General features: G+C 47.5%; 1 protein-coding gene across 4 annotated transcripts in view; it reads left to right on the top strand.

Moving 5' to 3' along the window:
• Positions 1–543: 543 nt before the first annotated feature.
• DCAF8 (DDB1 and CUL4 associated factor 8) overlaps positions 544–23,320 on the top strand; it is a 41,924-nt gene continuing 19,147 nt past the window's right edge. Inside the window, exons 1-6 of one of the 4 annotated variants that reach the window (XM_086694670.1) lie at positions 544–690; positions 1,734–1,806; positions 14,135–14,209; positions 17,288–17,961; positions 18,896–19,036; positions 20,787–20,881. In XM_086694670.1, the coding sequence (XP_086550796.1) occupies positions 14,161–14,209; positions 17,288–17,961; positions 18,896–19,036; positions 20,787–20,881 (959 nt within the window). In that variant the 5' untranslated portion in view covers positions 544–690; positions 1,734–1,806; positions 14,135–14,160. The other 3 variants (XM_086694669.1, XM_086694671.1, XM_086694672.1) reach the window with 3 other exon arrangements.

The following is a 23,320-nucleotide window of genomic DNA, read 5'->3' as shown; positions in this document are numbered from 1 at the left end:
GCCTCGCAGCAACCTTTCCAGGGATCTCCTGCAAGCTTCCTTCAGGTGTCAGAGCCAAGCAGCGTCCGCCACCAAGCCCATTCTGCGGAACTTGCGACACCCCCCCCCCCCTCGGAGAAACAGCCTCTTGAATCGCTCAGCTGCATCTGAAGCTTCCGAATCCCTTCATTTAAAAATGGGTAAATGGAAGCTCTCGCGGGGAAGCGGGTCTCAAAGGGATTGAAACCACTTAAGGAAACAAGGTCCTCAAAGGAAATGGGGTTTCCACAGGGAGCCTGGCAAGCACTGCCTGTTCCCAGTATTCAAAAACAGGGCGGAAATGGAGGCCGCCCAGGAGGTTGCCCTCCAGTCCGCTGGAAGGGAAATTCGGTTCCACCGCAGCCACAAGTCCGGGAGGCCCCCTACCCCCGCGTCTGCCCGCAGCCGTGCGAGAGGTGCGAGCCCCTCCAAGCACGCCGCGAAAACAGCTTCGCCTCACGGGAGCGCGCACGCGCCCCTCGCTCTGTTTGCCGTTGGCCCTAAGCCCCGCCCCTCCTGCGTCCTCCGCGGAGGGCTGGGAGCCGAGAGCTCGCGCGACCACTCTTCCTTCAGTCTTCTCCAGCACCTCGTCGCAAACGGGGCCGGAAAGCGTGGCGGCGCAGGCGCAAGCGCCGAGAGCGGAGGCGGTGGTGGTGGCGGCCGCTGGCCAGTGTAAGATGGCGGCGGCGTTGGTGGCGGCAGTGGACGGGGCGGCTGGGCCTGGAACAGTCGGAGCAGCCGCTGGCAGAAGGATGACCCAAGACGGGAAGCGGGCTGCTGAGCCTCGCCGGCTCCCGTGCTTGTAACTGCCCCAGCCGGACACCCCCCCCTTGACCTACCCGGTCCGTGTCTCGTTCCGGCTTGGCCTGACCCCCTCGCCCCTGGCCCGCTCCCCTTCAGGATAGATTGGATTCCTTTCCCAAGCTCCCGGGGCTCAGGTCTTCTCCTGGCCCTGACCCGAGTCTCCGCCGGGAGGACTGGCTGCCCTTGCCTCAGGTCAGCCCTGGGGTTGCCCCCAAGAGCCTGCCCCACGGTCCACAGGGACGGCTTTGCTGCTCAGGTGACCCGTTTGGGTGCGCGTGTTTACCCCTTAGGCTGGGGGAAGCGGTCGCCCTGCGTCTCCCCGTCACCTCGGGGCCACCGCGCAGTGTGCCCCCCTCCCCCATCCCGAGTTCTCGGGCCCAGCACCTTGTACGGAAGGCCGAGGTCCAAGTCAGTTGTCGCCGTCTGGTCTCGCTCCCTTTGTAATACAATTCTCGCAGCTTGCTTCCCCTCACCCCCAGATCTTCCAGGGCCCCGCAGAACCGTACCATTTGCTCCCTGTTAGTTGGAAAGCATCTGGTGGCTTGAATTTCTGACTCATATGATTGTCGCTGGAGTCTCTGTAAACAAACCGGCACTAACGCTATCACAGTCTCTCCGGGATTTCCCCCCTGCCCTGTGGCTTCTTGTTGAGAGGTTTGGTTATGGGTTAGCAGCGACAAGATTCAGGTTTTCCTTTTAAATGACTTTTAACGTTTTAGCGGAGCTGGGAGATGACTTGCCTGGTTCGTGGTGTTTCTGTAACTGCCTGGGTTATTTATTTCAGTAGTCGGACTTATTCTGGTTTCAAACAGTGCCGAGGAGGTCTGAAAAGAAACTAAAATGTATTCACAGATATGTTGTGTTATGGTCAGTAGAGATACTTTTGCCATTTAAACTTTAACTTTTCTCAGCCCTTCAGTGAATCAACCGACCTATTTTCTCAGGAGCTCAGCCTGGCCCAACTTCAGTGATAAAGAAGGAAAGGTGAGTAGGAGTTGAAGGCATTTAAATTCCTGAGCCCAAGACAGACCCTACCCTGATGCCCGAGTGCTGACCACTACAGTCATAAAATTCCTACCCCAGTATCCCAAAGAGTTGGGGTGTTGTTCTTGGCTGTGTTCCAGCTCCGGCTAAATTACTTTGACAAGTTTTACGGGCTGTGGGCGTCTTGACTTTCTGTCCTAAACTGTTGCTGTGTATCTTCAAATAACGCAACGCACCCCCCCCCCCACCTCGTTAAGCCTAGAAGGGAATGTGTCCCGCTCTTCCTTTATTCATTTGCCTTGTGTGTTGCTTTTCTGTGGATCGTGTTTCTTACGTTGTTAAAAGCTGGGAATTAGTCTGCCTGAGTTCTCTTCAGCCTTTTGTCAAATCGAGTCTCTTCCCTTCTCAGGGCTTTGCATTGTTATTTGTGTTTGGAGGAGAATCTTCAGCTGCTTGTCCCTGAAAGCTGGGAAGTGGTGCTGGGAGGTCGGCGTCCGAGTTCAGTCCACTTCAGAATTCCAGTTTTGCAGGACATCGTAGTAAAGTTGGGGTTAAAAAAAAAACCCAATCAGCTGCTCTTTAATAGCCAGTCTGAAGAATTTGGGGTCAGCCGAGGAATCATCTTGTGCATTCAACAGTGAGCACAGGCCAGGGTCAGAGAGGGAGTCAGAACATACTCGTAAACGTTTTTGTAAGACTCCTGGGTTTCTGGTAGCGGAGGATAGTGCTGTGCTTGAAGTCCACGGGATGTGACAGAAGAGCTGAGTGGCTCTGGGAGGGAGGCCTGGCTGAGTCTTCATACGTTCAGGATAGGTAGTAGGTACAGGTTGAGTGGGACACTGCTGAGTTTTGTTCCGTGTGGTGTCCTGATTGGAACATCAGCCGGGCATGTTTGTGTGTCATCGAGACAGATAAGTACAGCCGTTAGAGCTGGACAGATCAGAACTTAACTACTGTACTAAGATTTATTGGCCATGTGACCTTGGGCAAGCTACTTAAACTTGTCTGACTCTTAATTGCCACATCTCTAAAAGTGGGATAACGCCACTTACCTCCTACAGTCATTGTTGGTCTCGTGGGAGGGAACCTGTGTGAAGCTCTTATATTGTGCCTAGCACATGATAGACACTAAAAAAATGTCTTCTGTTTTCTTTACACATTGTTGCTATGGCTTTGAATAAGGCACGCGCCAGTTTCTACTTCTTTGCCTTCTGCTTTCCAACGTAGTTTCCTTTTTATTTTTTTATTTTTTGTGAATCGTTTTTAACTGGTCAGCTTAGATGTCTGCTTTGTAGGCACCCATCTACAGTTATCTTCTGAACATGATTGGAGTCAGCGTGGTGGGGGTTCAAGACCAGAGAACAGCGGAAATAATTAGATGTCCGTGTGTATGTGTCTCTCTAAATAAATGCATTCTTAGACTAAACATCAGTGTATCTCCTTAGTTCATCGCCTCCTTCTCTTGGTCTGTGTTCACACACACCTGGTCAGCGTTGACGCGAGGATTGGAATTCCTTCCCTTGCTGCTTCAGCGTTCACTGCCTCTGCTCCAGCTACCCCTTATGCCTTTTCCTTTTTTGCCTTGACGAGAATACATTTTTCAAGCTATTGGGCTCTGCAGTGACCCCCATCAATAGATCATCAGAGGCCTAGACCATGAAAAGGTCTCCTTGTTCTCGGAAGTGAGTCTGGGCTAGGGAGCTAGGAGTGTGGAGCGTTTTATTTCATCTCCCCAGCTGGCCCGTCTTAACAGCATGATGGCATAGATGCAGGTTTTTAACCTTCTCTTGTTGGCTTTTCTTCTACATTTTTGGGGGAGGTAAGGGCACATGAAAATTAAAGTGTTGATAACGTCACAATGAAATCAACTGTATTCATTCAGGCCAGTGACCAAATTAGACTTGGTCAGCTTTCGTTACCACCACCACCAAAAGTAGACTTGGGTAGAGGGTGTTGAGGTGGACTGAGACTGCATTTTTATTATTATTTTTTAATGTTTTTATTCATTCATAGAGCGAGAGAGAGTGAGTGAGCACGAGTTGGGGAGGAGCAGAGAGAGACAGAGATACAGAATCTAGAACAGGCTCCAGGCTCTGAGCTGTCAGCACAGAGCCCGACACGGGGCTCGAACACACGAGCCCTGAGATCATGATCTGAGCCGAAGTCAGATGCTAAACCAACTGAGCCACCCAGGCGCCCTGATTTATTACTTACGTTTTTGTGAGATCTGGAGATCTGTGTTGGGAGAGGGGTGGGGTGGGAGGAGAAAAGGAGATGTGTTGAAAAAGGTATAACTTGGTTCCTTATTACTCTGTGTGCTGGGTGAGAATGTCTCCTCCCCCAGGGGTTTCACCTTCTGTGCTTCAGGTGACATCTGTGTATATAGTGAACCAGTATTCTTAGTTTGTGGGCCACAACGATAAAATTCTTACTTTTCTGAAGTTATTTTATATTTCAGGGCGTCGCATAAGAATTGTCGCATCTTAGTAGGAAGTATTTCCTAGCATGGCTGAGTGGGAGGGTAGGTATGCTTGTGACTGTGACCTTAGTTCCCACCGCCAGCCTCACAGGGCACTGTATACAGCAGTCTGTGGAATGTATAGGAACCAGTACCAGTGCTGTGATCCTTAGTGTTCACTAGGATCAACCTAAGACAAGCTTGTCTGCAGAGAGAGTAAAAGAAAGCAGCCTTTTTGTGGCCTGTTTAAAACAATACTGACATTTCAAAAGCAAAAGGACTCTAGAAGACATTCTGCAGAAGTGTGCCCTGTTGTGGGAGACTGAGACCTTCGAGTTTCAGGCTCTCGGTCCTGTGTTCTATCAGGTGAGTTGCAGTGACTAATTAACCTTTGTTTTCAGGAGATAGATTTGTTTCTGGATTGTTTCTACTGGAGAAAAGTTATTCTAAACATGTCTAGGAATTTTCCGGATTATAAAAGACAGAATTAAGAGGTTTTTTTTTTTTTGCATAACATTGGCGTTAAAGTTAGTCGTTAAGACTGAATTAGCTTTTTCTTTTTTAAAAAAACAAATTATCAGTAAGCCAAGATAATCGGCTTACACTCAACCAATTTGGAACCCCGGGCAACTAACTGGAAGAATTGAACCAGCAGTGGACACGGAGGTAGTGACACGTGTATATCTTCATGTCAAAGCTACCTGCCAATGATTTTAGGTTAGCTTCACAGTAATAATGAAAACTTCATCTTAATGTTTTTGTGCATATAATAGAGGAACTGTGCCACGGTTAGGATTGGTCAGAAATTCTTGTTTACTGATTCAGTTATTTTCTTGGAGAAGAAAATCCTTGAAAGGTCTTTGAAAGTTAGTGTGTGATGAATTTTGTGACTCGGTCACGCTTCTTTAGAGCAGGCTTTTATCTGTGTCTCTGTAGGACCTGGTTTCTGGGCCAGAAGCCCACTTTCTCAAGTGCTACCTTCACCTCTGGAGTGTGCATGCTAAAGATAAATTAATGAACTGAGTCTGCCCTGAGTTTGCAGATAGGGCCTGGGGAGTGACTAATATGACACAGATGGCATCTTTTTAATGAAATAGAGTATGTGTAATGGATTGGGTTATTGGCGACATTTTTGGTATCGCGTGTGAGAGGTTAGATTTTTGCTCTTGTCGTTGGTACGGATCCTGTGTAAGGAGGTCTGTCCAAGTTCTAACGTGGAGCATCCATGCTTGCCTCTCATGTCATTTTGTTGTTCTGGTTTTTCTCAGCCATCTGGAAACCTGTCGTAGGATTTACCTCTAGTGGTAGCCAGGAGGCTGTATTCCCCTGGTGTAGTTTAAGCACTGCCACATTATCAGATGTGTTTTTGACCTTATTTTAGGACCCAGCATTAAGACTCTTTCCTCTCACCTAGTGCAGGTAGGAGGGTACTTCTTGAGGTTTTTAGACTTTGCGTTTTACTGTTTTATTATAAGTTCTATCTTTGGAGCATCACACTTCCATCTCTTTTCCAGTGATTAAAGAACAGTTTGCAGTGTGAGTGCAAAAACTGGTAACGGGGGCTGGATTCTCATGTAAAGGTAAATCATTTCATCGTGGAAACACAGTGGAGTTTCCTTGGAAATGAATTTTCCTTAGAATCATTTAAACTGAGGTAAATGGGCTTAAATGTTGTCATAAAAGGTCCCTTAAGTCTGTTGCCGCAGACAGCACTTAAGGTTTAGAGCGCATTCCTAACATACTCTGAAATACTGTTACTAGAATTAAAGCCAATAAACTGTAAACACAGGACATTTGGAATTACCAACAGGGAGAGGAGGCATTCATCCAAAGGAGGAAAGAAGTTTCTTGTTCATAGTATAGTTGATGCAGGAATTCTTTATTTTCTTCCTCGTCACCTGTGAGGATTGCTTTGAGGTCCTCATCTTGGCCATCCGATGAGCCTTCAAGAGGGAGAAGAACTCAGAGAGAGGCACCTGGGTATATTGCTTTACCTGTAGTTCGTAGAGCATGGATGCGCTCGAGAGATATTGGCAGATCTCTGAGTCTTTAAAAGGCCAATGAGAACAGGTAAACAGATTTCCTAGACTTAGAACCGTGTCCTCATTTGTGTACAGTGTTTGGAAGATCATTGCTGGGTGGTGAAGAGCCCAGGCTTCTCTAGGAAATGTGGTCTGGAACCAGAAATGAGAAGCCAGAAAGAAAATACACGTACCTCCCAGGTACAGACAAGCTCTTTGCAAAAATGTCTTTAATTCTCTAAACCAGCTTCTGCAGGGTAATGGTATCATCCCATTTTATAGGAGGAGAAACAAACGTGAAAGTGAGTGGTAGAGGCAGAGTCAGACCCAGGTCCGATCTACCAGATTCTGTCTTTAAAAACCGGGCTCTTCAGTGCCGAGTGATGAAGCAAATGAGCTCAAAGGAAGAATTCGGTGTTTCTTATAAGAGCGTATCTAAAGAATAAAAGGTCTGTCCACATGACTGCATAAATAAAAACATTTCTGGGGCGCCTGGGTGGTTCAATCGGTTAAGCGTCCGACTTCGGTTCAGGTCACGATCTTGCGGTTTGTGGGTTTGAGCCCCGCGTCGGGCTTTGTGCCGACAGCTCGGAGCCTGGAGCCCGCTTCCGATCCGGTGTCTCCCTCTTTCTCTGCCCCTCCCCTGCTCACGCTCTCTCTCTCTCAAAAGTAAACATTAAAAAAATTAAAAAACAAATACTGAATTGTTTAAACATGGGTCTCAGGTGATGATTGATTGGTAGACTGATGAATTTTTTCAGGAAATAACTTTAATGGACTCAACTGAAGAGATTACTGAGTCCTTTTATGATCCTTGAAGAGGGAGGAAATGACATTCTCCCTTCATATCTGAGGTAATTCCATGGACAGCTTCTCTGACTCTTCGAGCCTTTTCTCAGTACGCATCTTTCTGGGCTTCTCTGTAGCATTTGAAATGGGAATTCTCTCTTTCTCCCTCTCTGTCTACATGGACCGTCCCCACCTTCTTGAAACCTTTTTATCTCTTGACTTCCAAGACACCTAGCACTCCTTATTCCTTCCGCTCTCCTGAGCATCTCCCTGCCTCCCTCTTCCTTCTTTCTCTAAGGGTAGACGTTAACCCGGGATTGTTTCCTCGGACTCTCTCACCTTTCTCGGGTACATACGTTTTTGTTGTTGAGTGAGGTAAAGTTTATAAGGTAGTTGATTTTGAAGCTTCTCCGTGTAAGTCGTTCCCAAGTCTGTATCTGTGACCCCGATTTCTCAAAATTTCAGACCTACACTTGTTTTCTGCTACCTTCCTGACATGTCGACTTGGATTTTAAACATAAAATCAAATTCATCTCTTCTCCCCCATGCCAGCTTCTCATTTGTGGGATTGACTTCCCTTGGGCACCCAGCCTCAAGCTTGTCTTTTTGACTTTGTGAGCTTCATAACTACCATTGAGCCATCAGTTTTACCTCTACAGGGTTCTCACATCAATTCTCTTCTTTTAATGTCTTCTGCCACCAGCCTAAGACAGGTGCTCTTTGCTTTTTACCTCAACAACCATGGCAGCCTTTAAACTGGTTTGTCCTTCCGTTTTTGTCCGTTTCTGTCAGTCTTATTATCCTTGACAAAATAATCTTCCTGATGCCTAATACACACACACACACACACACACACACACACACACACACACACACACACACACACACACACACCTACTACACTCCTTAACTAATCAGCTGTACCCCACCAGCCAGCCAAACCAGACTTGAACATGTTTTTCATCCTCCATGTATTTTCTCATCCTTGTCCTGGTCTTTCTCACCTTTACGCACTGAAATCCTGTCCTTCCTTTAAAGCCCAGTTTATCTTTTTTGTAACCGTGATTGGTGCTTGGATCACTTGTATCGTAGTTGTGTACTCATTTTTCCTAATCGATGATCGGCTGCGGAGGGGATCATGACTGCCTTGTCTGTATTTGTAGCTCCTGTATTGCCTTGTACGTTGTTGTGTTAGTAGCTTGTCTGTGTGTAGATGGGCCACTGGGTGGTGCCAGAGCCCTATAATCGGGATAAGCAGGGGCAGCTCGAGTGCCGTGCAGTTAGGTTGCCTTGTGCTGTGAAGTCTGCACAATACTGATGGACATTAACTTCCCTGATCCAGAAGCATGTATGGTCTCTTTCTGCTCCTCCGTCCAGCTTACCAGGGGAGACCGGGCAGTGTGGTCAGCCCCTCCAGGCACTTAATAGAGAGTGGCCCAGAACCTACCCCCCTGGAAACGTGGTTTGTAGTATGAGTTTCAGTTTCCTTGGGGTTATCCTTTGAATTTCAGTGTGTGAGGTTGTCTGACGAATAAACTCCATACCGATGGAGCGTGGCTGGTGGCCGGAAGGTTGGCCAAAAGTGTTTATTGTGAAGTAAAGAAATAGTAAGGTGAGGAGAAAGGATTTAAAACGAGCCATTTCAGCTTGAACTCCACAATTGGCGATGGGGAAAGTAGGACTGGTCGATTCCAGATGGACCGCAGAGCCCAGGGCAAAGAGGTAAATTAGGCCCGTGGATGGAGATTGGCCCTGAACAGCTGTCCCGTGATTGGGGGTGTTGGGACGTCTGTCCTCCCAAGAGCAACCCGAGACCGTGTGGCTCTCTGGTAGGTGTTTTACCAATAATTGAAGTATTTCCTACCACTGTTTCTCAGTTTCAGAGGAAATTCTAAAACTTTGCTCCAACTACGGGTATTGGTGTAGGAGAGTGGGGCCCTTGACTCGCAGAGGGAGGCGCACCACGCCAGGCACCGGGCCGCCCGGAGCGCTCCGGGCTCGTGTGTCAGTGAGCTCGGGTCTCAGTAAAGGGAGCAGTGGCGGTACCGTTTGGAGGAGTAGATGTGCCCGTTGGGCCTGAGGTGAGGTAGAACTGTCAGACCTATTTTCCTAGCAAAGGAGTTAAAATGAAATTTAATTTAAGAGAAATTTGAAAAATAAAAGCAGTAAGTATACAAAATAACAGTACAACCACTGGAACTATTTTGAACTGCTTTCGGTTCTTGATACGTTTAGCTGTCACCAACTAGGTGTTGGGGTCTTTTAGAAGTTTAGGCTTCATCTTGCCTATCTTGCCTTTTTTTTTTTTTTTTTTTTTTTTAGTGTTTATTTGTTTTGAGAGAGAGGCAGGGGAAGGGGGGTGGGGGGGAGAGCATTCCAAGCAGGGGACATGGGGCTCAAACTCACAAACTGTGAGATCATGACCGGGGTCGGACGCTTACCTGACTGAGCCACCCGGGCACCCCTCGCTTGCCTTTAATGGTGCTGCTGGTAAGTCACGGGCAGCTTTGGTCACAGTAAAATTCCTCCCACACTTTCTTTTTCAAACAAGAAGACCTGATGTTTTGCCTTCATTTACTGTGGTGTGTTGACCACTTTAGCTGACTTGTTACTGTCACAGGCTTGAGAATTTAGTATTTTAAAAAAAAAATTGTTTTTTTAGTGTTTATTTATTTTTGAGACAGCGAGAGACAGAGCATGAACGGGGGAGAGTTAGAGAAAGGGAGACACAGAATCCGAAGCAGGCTCCAGGCTCCAAGCTGTCGGCACAGAGCCCGACACGGGGCTCGAACTCAAGCTGTGAGATCATGACCTGAGCTGAAGTCGGATGCTTGACCGACTGAGCCACCCAGGCGCCCCATGAGAATTTAGTATTTTTAATTTTTAATGATCGGGCTTTGTCCTTTACATTTTGCCCAACTTCTTCCCCCTGCCTCCTTTCTCTCATTCTCTTTTGTTTGGCCAAATTTATTGAGGGATCATTCACATACAGTAAAATCTATGCCTTTTTTCAGTGACCTGTTCTGTGGACTCTGACAAACGCATACTCACATAACACCACCACCCACGGTCGAGGCGGACAACAACTCCGTCGTTTCTAGAAGTCTTCTTGTGCCTGGTCGCTGTCCATTCTCCACCCCCATCCAGCAACCACTGATCTGCTGTCTGTCCCCGTAGTTTATCTTTTCTAGAATGTCCCATGAGAGGAATCCTGTTACGTAGCTGCTTGAGTCTTGCTTTTTTGACTTAGCGTGACGTATTTGCGACCCGTCCTCGTTGCTGTGTGTGTCAGTAATCCACTCCTTTTTATTGCTGTGTAGTAGTTTATTGTGTGTGTGTGTGTGTGTGTGTGTGTGTGTGTGTGTGTGTGAGAGAGAGAGAGAGAGAGAGAGAGAGAGAGAGAGAGAGAGAAAGCAAGCGTGAGTGGAGGAGGAGCAGAGAGAGAATCCCAAGCAGGCTCTGCACCGTCAGCCCAACACAGGGCTCCAGTTCACAAACTGCGAGGTCATGGCCTGAGCTGAAGTGGGACGCTTAATCGGCTGAGCCACCCAGGCGCCCCCACAAAGTACTCTCGTACACTGTATTAACTGCCTCTTTGCTTGGTTTTTAGTTAGTATTTTGTCATATATTTGGTTAAAACTTTAAGGCCTTTTCCTTAAGACAGGAGAGATCTAGGTCACTGGCCTTTCTTGGGTAGAAATTAAAATGACACCTGGATCTTTTTCCCCCATCCCCCAGTAGTTTACTCTTTAACCTTCTGTTTGGCAGGGGTTATGGTTATTTTTAGAGTGTAGGCAGCAGGGCTAATCTAATTAAACTCCCCCAGCTACCTGGGACAGTGAGCTCATCAATCAGCTCCTCCGAGCTCAGATTCGTTTGCTCTGGACTGAATTTTACATGGAAATTGATCAAGGTAAAAGCAGTGGATTTGCTGGGAATGTAGTGCATTAAAAAATGAAGAAAGCAATTTATGTTTGGGTCAAGTAGGGTCCCTAACCTCTGATTATAAAATAACCATCATCTTTGATGGCGGTGGAGACTCTAGAGCGGTTCTTATACTTGAGACCTAGGGCCCTGTCATAGCATCTTAGCCTGTTTTCAGTTGGACACTTGAGTTCCTGCCCCAGAGTTGAGATGGCGTTAAACTTCTTCATTCTGACAGAAATTTATATGATAAGAACAACAACTCCTTTCCAAAGTGATTGTATTTTATTGTCATCATTTCTTGGCTTTTTAAAAAAGTGGTCCTCCTGAGGGGGAAGGTGTGCACCCAGAGGGGTATGGAATGTGGTCCGGTGGTGTATAGAGAAAGAATGTTGGAATTTTTTTTTCCGCTACAGACGTTAAATGTAATATTTAATGTGAATCGGTTAGATAACGTGTATGTACATGCATGCACACATATTCGGGATTCATGGTAAAAATTTTCACCGATAGGGGTTTATAATCCGTTTTGAGACCACTGCTCCAGAGCGTCCTTCTGCAGAACGTTTAACGTAGAATTCTGCTTATCTCGACCGTCTCTGGAATTAACCACTACTGTTTTACAAAAAGAGAAAAATGAAGCCTCAGGAAGGTTAAGTAGCTCATCCAAAGTCAGAAAGGATGCTAATGGCTTACTCATGCTGCAACCCTGGACTAATTTTCAATCTACAACTAATTTTGCTAAACTCCATGGCCCCTAAGATGTGACCTTCAGAAGCTATCTGCCTTCCAACTCCGTGATTAAACAGAGTTGGCATAAGCATTCACGGGGTTTTCCCTGTTTCTGAATTTAGCAATACGTTCCGTCAGCTTTCTTCCTCACGAAGATCTCATTTTGCAAGAACCGTAAGCCATTTTCCCCAAAAGACCAGCTCAGCAGCCTGGGGTTGAACCGTGAGGCCCTGCTCTCCCCCTCGCCAAGCTAGGAGCTCTGGCTTCTCCTGGTCCCGGAGGCCGGGAGCGCGGCTGTGTTTTCAGGCACCGACCTGAGTCTGCAGCTCAGGCCGTCTGGGCCTCTGGAGGAGTTGGTGCAGTTCAGGCTCGAGAAGGGGTCTCCGGAGCCACTTTCTTCTTTGGAGGAGGATGATGGTGAGGTGGAAAGTAGGGGCCGGTTGAGAGGTTTGCTCCTGGAGGTCAGAAACCTCAGGTCTCTCCTCAGTTGACCATCATCACGTGTGCTTATGACCTGAGGTTTTTAATCTTAAAGTAGCACAGCTTGTTTTCCTTACCCTGGGGGACTTTTGCAGTTTAAATAGAATGGATTTCAGCCCTGGGTGGGGAAGAAGATGCTGCGAGATGCTAAAGAGTAGAAACAGGGACTGCGGCCAGGAGAGGCCGGTGCTGTGTGCAGAACGCTTACAACACGCCGCCTCCGAGCAGCAGCGGGAGGAAACCGGCCGGCCCCGCGGACCGCTCTTCGCCCGTCGTTTTCCGCGCGGCTTCACAGATCTGTGCTTTGTTGGCATTGTCTCCCAGCACCCTTCCAGGTCCTTCCCCAGACTCGGCCTTGGTCCTGCCTGTGCATTATTTCCACCCCCCGCCCTGGGCTGCGGAGCGAGCCTTGGGCAGCTGTCTCTTGGCAGGGGACACTTGCTGAAGCAACTTGGATTTCTGTAGAGGAGAGTAGGGGGTAAGGATGCGGGCGGGGCTGCTTCTGGGATAATTGTTATGGGAATGAAAGGGCTGTTGAAAGATTAGAAGCCAGTGTGCCTGGGTACGAGGACCGGAGTCATAATCATACTTTGTCTTTTACCAGTGCCTTTTGTCCAGGCACTGAAAGGGCTTCACAAAATTCTAGTCTGAATAATATTATTCTTCGCTCTTTGGAATTTGCTCGAGGTGGGAGTGAGGCTCTGTAAAAATAATGAATGTGTTATAGTGGCATAAGAGGAAAAAAAGCTAGGTACCCCGGTTCCCAGACAGAGCTTTGCCGAAAAGATAAATCTGGTGAAAGTTGGTGGAGTTAGGTGCAATAATGTTTGCTGTTTTATGAAACGGACTGAGATGGAAATGTCACCCTCTTCTTCCCCAGCTTTGTACTCGGTGGCTTACTTGTAAGAGGAAGAAAGAAACCTTAGGTTCTTTCTTGGGGGCAAGGCGCTCCTTGCTCCTGAATTCTAATTCGGCTTTGCTTCTTGTCGTCCTTAGTTAATGTCTGTGCCTGTAAGTTTGAAGCTAGGCATCTGAGCAAACAAAGCCCAAGCTCTCGCCCCAAGAGCTTGGTCTCTTCTGTCTCTGTTGACTTGTGTGTAAGATGATATTCAGAGTCTGGCCCTCTGCTTCATGTTATGAAGACGGTGTTTCATAAAATTTATGGACACACCTGACTGAATTTACAGCAGAAGATTCCTGCCTGGAGGGCAATGCTGAAGCTAGCTTTTTGTGTTAAGGCTCTCTGCTTGCAATACCTGTCACTGGATATATGCCTGCTGGTTCAGGTTTTATTTCAGTTCCTTCCTTTCCATCTGAAAAATTATTGCCAGTTAGTTACTCAGGTAAAGAGATAGCAGTTGACCTCCCAAAGATATTGTCTCTTTATGGAATTTAGACATGGGGGAGGGGGGCCTGATAGGATTTTCAGCAGCTGAGAAGCCCTGTTGAGCACAGACTCAAAAAGTTTTTTTTTTTTAAAGCTTTAAAAAAAAAGTTCACTTATTTTGAGAGAGAAAGCAGGAGTGGGGGAGGGGCAGAGAGAGAGAAGTAGAGAGAGAATCCCAAGCAGGCTCCGTGCTGCCAGCACAGAGCCCAGTGCGGGACTCAATCTCACAAAACAAGAGATCATGATCTGAGCTGAAATCAAAGAGTCGGACGCTTAACCGACTGAGCCACCCAGGTGCCCCCCAAAATATTTTTTAAAGTAATTTCTACTTTAAACCCCCAACATGGGGTTTAAACTTAACAACCCCTATATCAAGTGAGAGTCACATGCTCCAGGGACTGAGCCAGCCAGGCACCCCTCAAAAAGTCATTTTTATGAAAACGATAAAGGCTGTGCGTTGTTAAATCTCCTGTCCCTTTTCTCTTCTCTCCCAGACTATTTCCTAATTGTTTCCTTTTCTTCCTCTCCTAAATGCAGGCTGGCTACGGTAAACATCGTTCAAGATGTCCAGCAAAGGGAACGGCGCAGAAGGCAAAACAGACTTGGCCAACGGTAAGGGGCCACCTGAGGGTCTCCTCCTCCCCCAGGGAAAGTGGAGGCCTGGAGTTTAGTGGAGGGAAGGACATCTTTCCTAAGAGTGGACCTTTCCTGCGCTGTTTTGTGTGTAGGAAACAAGGAGTTGTGGGAAGGTGCGTTTCCCCACTTGTGATGGGAGGTCTCTTTCTGTGGTAGCTTATAGTTCGATAGAGCTAGTGGACGACAGACGGAGTTACAGCCTGGACCGACTGGAGTCAGTGCTTGCTTGCTTGCTTTGTAGGGTGTTGGCAAGTGTTAAATCACTGGGTCGAGGGCAGGTTTGAAGGTAGAATGTCGGGATTTTGACATGGGTTATTCAATCAGTGCTTGAACCCTGAGCCAGCTTCTTTTTTTTTTTTTTTTTAATTTTTTTTTTCAACGTTTATTTATTTTTGGGACAGAGAGAGACAGAGCATGAATGGGGGAGGGGCAGAGAGAGAGGGAGACACAGAATCGGAAACAGGCTCCAGGCTTCGAGCCGTCAGCCCAGAGCCCGACGCGGGGCTCGAACTCACGGACCGCGAGATCGTGACCTGGCTGAAGTCGGACGCTTAACCGACTGCGCCACCCAGGCGCCCCCTGAGCCAGCTTCTTAACTGAGAAATGTCCTTCAAATGCATAGAATTGGGCAGCACAAGAGTCTAGCGTTCCTCAACACCTTGCGGGCCAGGACTACAGGCTAAATTCTAGTTGATGTGATTGGTGGAACAGTGAAGCGGAGTAAGGAAAAGTGAGATTTTTAAAAAATGCTGTGAGGGGCGCCTGGGTGGCTCAGTCGGTTGAGCGTCTGACTTCAGCTCAGGTCATGATCTCACGGTCCATGAGTTCGAGCCCCACGTCGGGCTCTGTGCTGACAGCTCAGAGCCTGGAGCCTGTTTCAGATTCTGTGTCTCCCTCTCTCTCTGCCCCTCCCCCGTTCATGCTCTGTCTCTCTCTGTCTCAAAAATAAACGTTAAAAAAAAAAATTAAAAAAAATAAAATAAAATAAAAAATGCTGTGTATTGCTCCTTTGTTCCCTTCTTATCATTGCTCTTCATTCATCTTCTTTCTGTAAAAGACAGTGGTTCAGATTTTTTGCTGGGCTTAATTGAAAAGTTCAGGGTTCTAGAGTGGTTTGGAATTTGGCTGTTAGCCAGATCGGGGATTAGCGGGCTATGGCCAGCAGACCAGATCCAGCCTGCCACTGTTTTTGTAAAGTGTGTTGGAACACGGTCACGTCCCATTCATTCACATGGTGCTTACGGGTCCTTTTGTGCCGTAACAGCGGCATCGCGTACTTGCGACAGGGCCCTTTGTAGAAAAAATTTGCCAGCCTCTGGGCTAGATCTTGGTCATCGACTGTTAGGGTCATCTTGCTGAGCTCGCGATTTGCTCTGGCCCTTAACTTAATCTGGTAGAGCCCCCAAGTCATCTTGATTTGTTAATCATAATTTTAACAGTAAATGCTAGGATTTTCGGTGTTTACATTTTCCTTCTGCGTAGAAGCGAAAGTGTGGTATTTCGTCCTTTCTCACCACTCCCAGTTTCAAAGCCAATTGTGTGTCAGAAACCACAACTACTAATCTTTCTCAGCATCCACAGCAGTCTCAGCAAATGTAGTTCCTAGGAGAAAATTGCTGCACTTTTCCCCTTTTTCTTCCAGTTCCTGCACCACTTGTTTTCATGCTGGGATCTTAGTTGGGGTGCTTTTTTGAAAAGAGCTGTTTATGTGTCTCCCAGCCTTCTGTCACTGCTTGAACCAAAGTGCTTGTATTGTTCATCTGTTTTCTGTGTTGGGTTTTGCCTCAGAGTTCGTTGTGAAGGGGTTCCATTGCCGCAAAGATTTTTAGAAATTGCCGCTCTGCTCCAGGTGACTAAGCGGTCAGGCACTGCTTTGAACCCTTTAAACGTCATTGTGGGGTTGGATAGCTCATACCAGAGTCGCCCATCGCTGGTCTGCTTTTCCTAACAGCCTTTACTTCTGGTAAGGTAAAATTTGGCGTCATCAGGAAAGGAGGCCGTGAACAGTGTTCAAAATCCTCATTCCCTCCTTCCTTTCTTCACACCTCGGCTTCAGTGTGGAAGCTGTGGCCGTATTGGCTCTAGCACATTGCCAGAGTGCTCGCTGAAATAAGATCTGGCTGTCGTTGGGAGAATGCAGTGTCTCGTTGTCAGGGGTTAGATTGCTCCAAGTGGCCCAGTTCTTTTACGGCCACCAACATGGCAGACTGAAAAACGTGGTGAACTTCCCTTCCCGGGTGCCACTCTGGTAGCATTGCTTGTCATCAGTTTTGCGTGTGCTTCCTGGTAAAACTCTACCTCAGGGTAGAGTTCCAATAACTAGATGTAGTGTTAACGTTATTAAATTAATGGAAGTTATTAGAACACATTTATTAGCGAACAGCGAACCAGGAACCCAGGACCACAGTTACCGCATGTCCCTTCTACCTCCTTCTGGATTCTTAGTGGACTTTAAGACCTCAAGGGAAGAAACTGGGATTTAGGAGGTGGGAGGTGGTGGTACTTCCTTGAAGTAGGAAATCGTTCTTCTCTACCCCCACTGTCAGAATGATTTTAATGTTATTTTCTGCCTTCCTTTAAGAAGATGGAGGTGCCAGCTGTTGCTGGGAATGGCTGTTCTTTTTTTTTTTCCTATTTGACTTAATTGTTTGCTGTGCTTAATAGACGTGTGTCCAGCAGAACAGAGCTTAAGGTAGTTGTATCGGATGTACTTGGACTCAACCTGGCTGTGCTTTGCTACAGGGAGGCGGTGGCGGGGGGGGGGGGGGGGAGTTATCAGACTCTTGGGCTGCCCTGTGGTTCTTCACTTGGGTTGAAGCACCTTTGTTTGCATGTGGCTTTGATCTTAATCTTTCCAGTTTCTTGTCCTGTACGAGACTCCCCCCTCAGAAGGTAGTCTTTATGGTAAGCACTTGAACAAAAGCACGTTGACCAGAGTTGGTTTCTGGATCTTTAGGCGTGATGATTTCTTGGACCGAGGAGGAAACATCCTTCTGATCACTCTCCCGTTTCCTTGTTTTCCCCCTCGCCCGCCCATTCCTCACTACCATGCAGGAAGCCTGTCTAGCAGTCCAGAGGAGATGTCTGGCGCTGAGGAGGGGAGGGAGACATCCTCAGGCATTGAAGTGGAAGCCTCAGACCTGAGCTTGAGCTTGACTGGGGATGATGGTGGCCCCAACCGTGCCAGCACAGGAAGCCGGGGTACAGATACGGAGAGCTCAGGTGAAGATAAGGACTCTGACAGCATGGAAGACACTGGCCATTACTCCATCAACGACGAAAACCAAGTCCATGACCGCTCAGAGGAAGAAGAGGAAGAAGAGGAGGAGGAGGAGGAAGCGCACCCTCGGCGCCGTGTCCAGCGGAAGCGGGCCAACCGTGACCAGGACTCATCAGATGATGAGCGGGCCCTGGAGGACTGGGTGTCTTCGGAGACATCCGCCCTGCCTCGACCTCGGTGGCAAGCCCTTCCTGCCCTTCGGGAGCGGGAGCTGGGTTCTAGCGCCCGCTTTGTCTATGAGGCTTGCGGAGCAAGAGTCTTTGTGCAGCGTTTCCGCCTGCAGCATGGGCTCGAGGGCCATACTGGTTGTGTCAACACCCTGCACTTTAACCAGCGCGGCACCTGGCTGGCCAGTGGCAGCGATGACCTGAAAGTGGTGGTTTGGGACTGGGTGCGGCGGCAGCCAGTGCTGGACTTTGAGAGCGGCCACAAAAGCAATGTCTTCCAGGTGAGGCAAGGGGGCAGGACGGCCACTGGGAAAGTCAGGCAGGAGTTAGACAAGCCTGAGGTGCTTGGAGCGGGAGCAGACAGTGAGTCTGGACTGGCCTCAGGGCCCAGTCGTGTCGTGGCTCCCTTGATCACTTAGAGGAGTTAAATACGCTGAAAGAGCCATGACCGCCTTTCGTTCTTCCCAAGCCTGGTGGCGGTCAGAAGCCTCGTTATAGGTCGGGTGCTTGGAAGTCATCAGGAAGGTACTCAGGGGACCCTGATAGAAGGCATCCATCTAAGAGCAGAGGCTCTTGAGCCAGACGGGGTTCCCATCCTGGCCCTGCCCCCTCGCTAGCTTTGTGATCTTGGGCAAATTCTGTAATCTCTGGCTTCAGTTTGTGTATCTGTAACGTGGAGCTAGTAACAGGATCGTGAGGATTAATACGGAAGCTGAGCAGTCTAGAATCCTGTCTTGTACTTAATAAACGTTTGATGAATATCTGTTAGTATTGTCCTTCTCGTTTACTCATCAGCCCCTCCATCATACTGCAACTAGCATTGATTCCTGGGTGGGAGCTCTTCTGCGGAGAGAAGGCACTGGTTGCCTTTGTAACAAGTTTCCCTTTGCTTCCTGAATCAAGATAGACTTTCCTCCTCTTTTCCTTACGGTTCTCCCCTCGTAGGCGTAGCCCTAGTTCACCTGAGCACTAATCCTGTGCCAGTTCAGCCTTCCAGAGTCACCTGCAATGCCGTCTTCTATCAGAAGGTTTTCCTCCCTCTTCTTTAACTCTTGGAAGAAACGGGATTTGAGCCAAGGGTATAAGGCTAGGAGAGCCAAGTTTCCAGCCGTTGCCCAACAGAAGGGATGGGGTGGGGCCGTTATCCCGTTTTTCCCTCTCAGATTCACCTCCTCAATTTCTTTTGTGTATCCCTTTTTGTCATTAACGTTCCAGGCCAAGTTCCTTCCTAACAGCGGTGACTCCACCCTGGCCATGTGTGCCCGTGATGGGCAGGTGCGGGTAGCAGAGCTGTCTGCCACACAGTGTTGCAAGAACACGAAGCGTGTGGCCCAGCACAAGGGAGCGTCTCACAAGGTAAGTAAGCTCTCGCCCCCACGGTTGTGTGGTCCAGCTCCTCAGCCCCGGATCTCAGCCAAGGCCTTCGTAGATCTCTGCCCATTGTGTCCCTTCTGTTGTGGACACCTGCCTCACTTCTCTCAGTCCTAAAATTTGTAGCTGGAAAGGGAGAAAAAGCAGCCACAGCCACCCTAAACTTCTTGGAAGGCAAGTGTTTGAGAGCTTTCTGGATTTTGCACGTGTGGCATTCAGTTGATGAAGCCGAAGCCGACTCACGGTTGCTTTGGAAATCCTTGAGGTCTCCTGCGGCTTCCAAACTTCTTAAATCTACTTCGATTGTATCTAGAACATCTTAACGGCGCCAAAGCCCTAGTGGTAGGCTCCTCGCATGTGAGAGCACCAACTTTTTGCCCAGGTCTCAGGGCACAGACAGCACTATTTCTGGAAGCCCTATTTAGAACTGGGAATATAGGACAGACAGTCATGGGGGCAGCCAGTGAGGAGCTGCGAGCTGCCTAGTCTCAGAGTGGTCATACTGTGGGAGGAGAGTGGCCCGCTTTTACAAACCCTAAGCTAATGCGTATCCTTTTCTAGCCCAAATGGCTCGGAAAATAGGAAAATTACCTATTTCTTTGATTCTTTTTTTTTTTTTTTTTAATTTTTTTTTTCAACGTTTATTTATTTTTGGGACAGAGAGAGACAGAGCATGAATGGGGGAGGGGCAGAGAGAGGGAGACATAGAATCGGAAACAGGCTCCAGGCTCCGAGCCATCAGCCCAGAGCCTGACGCGGGGCTCGAACTCACGGACCGCGAGATCGTGACCTGGCTGAAGCCGGACGCTTAACCGACTGCGCCACCCAGGCGCCCCCCTATTTCTTTGATTCTTAAGCCTACCCCAAACCTGCTAGTTAGCTAATTTTTAGAACTACGATGTAAGAGAGTGACACTTGGGCACCATTTTTCTGCCCACCCGAGAGTGGAATTGATTCTGAGAATGAACGTTAATGGCTGACGTTTTTCTTTGGTATTGTTACTCCGATCCCTTGAGGACTTAGTTGAAAAAGCAAAACTCCTGTCCTCTTGACTTGTATGGGATCAACAAGCTCTAACTAATTCACACACAACAAGAGAGAATGGGTTTATTAGTTCTTTTCCTGGGGTTTTATAACAAAACAGCTAGGCAGGTTTCTCGCTTAGGTGTTAGTTAGTTAGTTAGTTATGGGACAGAGGGCACAAATGAGTGAGGGGCAGAGAAAGAGAAAGAGAGAAGTTGGGGCTCACCTGGGGCTTGTGTTTTACCCAAAACAGGGCTCATGCTCACCCGAAGCAGGGCTTGAGCTCACCAGATGTGGAACTAGAACTCATGAACTGTGAGATCATGACCTGAGCCCAAGTCAGATGCTTAACGACTGAGCCACCCAGGCGCCCTCTTGAGATACTTAAAATGCAGTCCTTCCCGGGGTGCCTGGGTGGCTCAGTCAGTTAAGCATCCGACTTCGGCTCAAGGGTCATGATCTCACAGTTCATGAGTTAGAGCCCCCCTTCAGGCTCTCTGCTGTCAGCATGGAGCCCACTTCAATCCCCCGTCTCCCTCTCTCTCTCTGCCCCCCCCACTTGTGCACACGCACACACACTGTCTCTATCGAGAGTAAATATTAAAAAGTAAATAGTAAATAAAATGCAGTCCTTCCTAAAGATAAAGGAATAAACTAGATGGCCCTGATTCTAATCTGTAGAAATCTCATGCTTTCTTTTTTTCTCCTTCAGTTGGCCCTGGAACCGGACTCTCCCTGTACGTTCCTGTCTGCAGGTGAAGACGCCGTTGTTTTCACCATTGACCTCAGACAAGATCGGCCAGCTTCGTAAGTGTAGCAGTAGATATTTTTACATCACTGGACCTCTTGGCCTTGAAAGTACCCTACGTGTCCTAGGTAATACCCACCTCTCCGGTCAGTCCCCAGAGTCCCTCTGTGCCTATGCTAAGAAGCAGATTGAGGTTTAGGGCAATTCCTCACTTCTTTGTTGTTGTTTGTCTGTTTCTCAGCAGTGTAGCACTGTTCATGTGTACTTTTATTTCCAGAACGAGATTCAGTCATCTTACGTGTGAGCTTGAATACCTTGTTGATCTCCTCTCCGTTCACTTGGGTGCCACTCAGCTCACCCACAGGAAGCACATCACCCTGCAGGGCAGCTGAGAGATACGGTCCTATGTAGTTTTCAGTTATTTATAGAAACATGTAAACAAATGATAAATCTTGAACAAAAATATTGGTAGCTATAATAGAGTTCTGTCTTACCACAGCTCATTTATACATGAATTTGAGACTCGTGATTAATGATTAAACCCTTATCAGCTATGTGATCTCATAGAAGGAACATAGCATCTTGCTTGGATCTGGACAGACCTGGGTCAGATTGCGACTCAGGCACTACTAGTTACGACCTATCTGACTTTTCTGAACCTCTGTTTCTTCTGTCTGACTTTGGGCATAATCAGTATATCTTACTCTCTTGTCTCTGAGGGTTATTGATAAAGGTGCTTGAAGCCCCAGCATAGTGTCTGGCACTGTGTTTGGAACTGATTATATTATGGCTGCTAATTATTTTACTGTGTTAAAATTTTAGTTCTTATAATAAACAAGTACATCTTGTTTAAAAATTTCAAATAATAAAGTATGTGGGCAAAATGTATATGATTCTTCATGCACATCTCCCCCACCCCCACTTTTCTAGCTATTGGTAACCGTTGTTAAAAATTTTGGAATACCTTTCCAATCCTTTTTTATACTTTTATGTATCTTAATACATACATATATGTTTCATCCATGTATATATATACGTACATACACGTAGGATTCTGCAATTTGCTTTTTTCATGTTATAATGTGTTTTTGGAGTTCTTGCTACATCAGACCATAAAGGTCTACTTTACAGCTTTGGTGTAATACAGTTTATTTAATTGCTACCTTGTTGATGGATTATCTAGATTTTTTTATTGTCTTGTTAGTCTTAAAAATCATAACAAATTTTGGGGTGCTTGGCTGGCTCACTCAGTAGAACATGGGACTTTTTTTTTTAATGTTTATTTTGAGAGAGTGTGCGCGCGCGCACACACACACACAGACACACACGCACGCACACACACACACACACACACACACACACACACACAAGAGCTGGGGAAGGGCAGAGAGGGAGAGAGAGAATCCCAAGCAGTCTCCACGCTGTCAGCACAGAGCCCAACTCTGTCAGCACATGAGCCGAATTCACGAATGTGAGATCATGACCTGAGCCGAAACCAAGAGTCAGACATCTAACAGACTAAACCACCCAGGTGCCCCTAGGGAATATAATCTTCCAACGTTTTTATTTATTTTTGGGACAGAGAGAGACAGAGCATGAACAGGGGAGGGGCAGAGAGAGAGGGAGACACAGAATCGGAAACAGGCTCCAGGCTCTGAGCCATCAGCCCAGAGCCTGACGCGGGGCTCGAACTCACGGTCCGCGAGATCGTGACCTGGCTGAAGCCGGACGCTTAACCGACTGCGCCACCCAGGCGCCCCCCCCCTAGGGAATATAATCTTAAGGCTGATTATTATTAGACTTCTTTTTATTTTATTTTTTCTTTCTTTTTATTTATCTTTTTAAGTAAGCTCTATGCCCACCATGGAGCTTGAACTCCCGACCCCAAGATCAAGTCATATGCTCTCCCGACTGAGCCAGCCAGGCACTCCAGACTTTTATTTTTAGAAAGGTCACTATAGAAAAGGTTGTCTAGAAAGTGGAAGAATTTAAAAAATGTTTTAGGCTTGTAGAAAGGATGTACTGTACTTCTATAAACCTTCAAGAGAATGAAGATTGGGAGATTATGGGTTTTACTGGAAGGTGAACAGGCCTGGGTGACAACAGATCTACCTTCTAGACTAGCTTGCAGCTGTTTAGTTGTGAGGAAATAAATTAATTTCTTGATCTGCATGTTTGTGGTTTTCATTTTAAAGTTCCAGAGTAGGGGCAGGGGGAGAAACGCAGAGGTGAAGCAAATGGGCTGAGTTTGTTCGGTCTGTTCTGGTAGAGAGCTGTGAGGCAGGTGGGAGAGAGCTTATCCTGTGCGTCAGGTCCTAGGAAAACCACTGTGAGGCCACAAGGAGTTGGGAGCCCAGTACTGGGCAGAACAGATGAGTGTGTTAGCTTACTGGATTTGGAATGAAATGATGTACACGGTGGCTCTGGTGTGAGCAGTGATAGATGGGGAATGTAGGAGAAACTTCATGTAGGAGCAGGCCCAGATTCTGGATTTGGGG

This window comes from Puma concolor, chromosome E4 (genome assembly GCF_028749965.1).
Source record: "Puma concolor isolate L17-30 chromosome E4, mPumCon1.1.hap2, whole genome shotgun sequence".
In the NCBI taxonomy this organism is placed as follows: Eukaryota; Metazoa; Chordata; class Mammalia; order Carnivora; family Felidae; genus Puma; species Puma concolor.
This window is presented reverse-complemented; position numbering and strand designations above follow the sequence as displayed.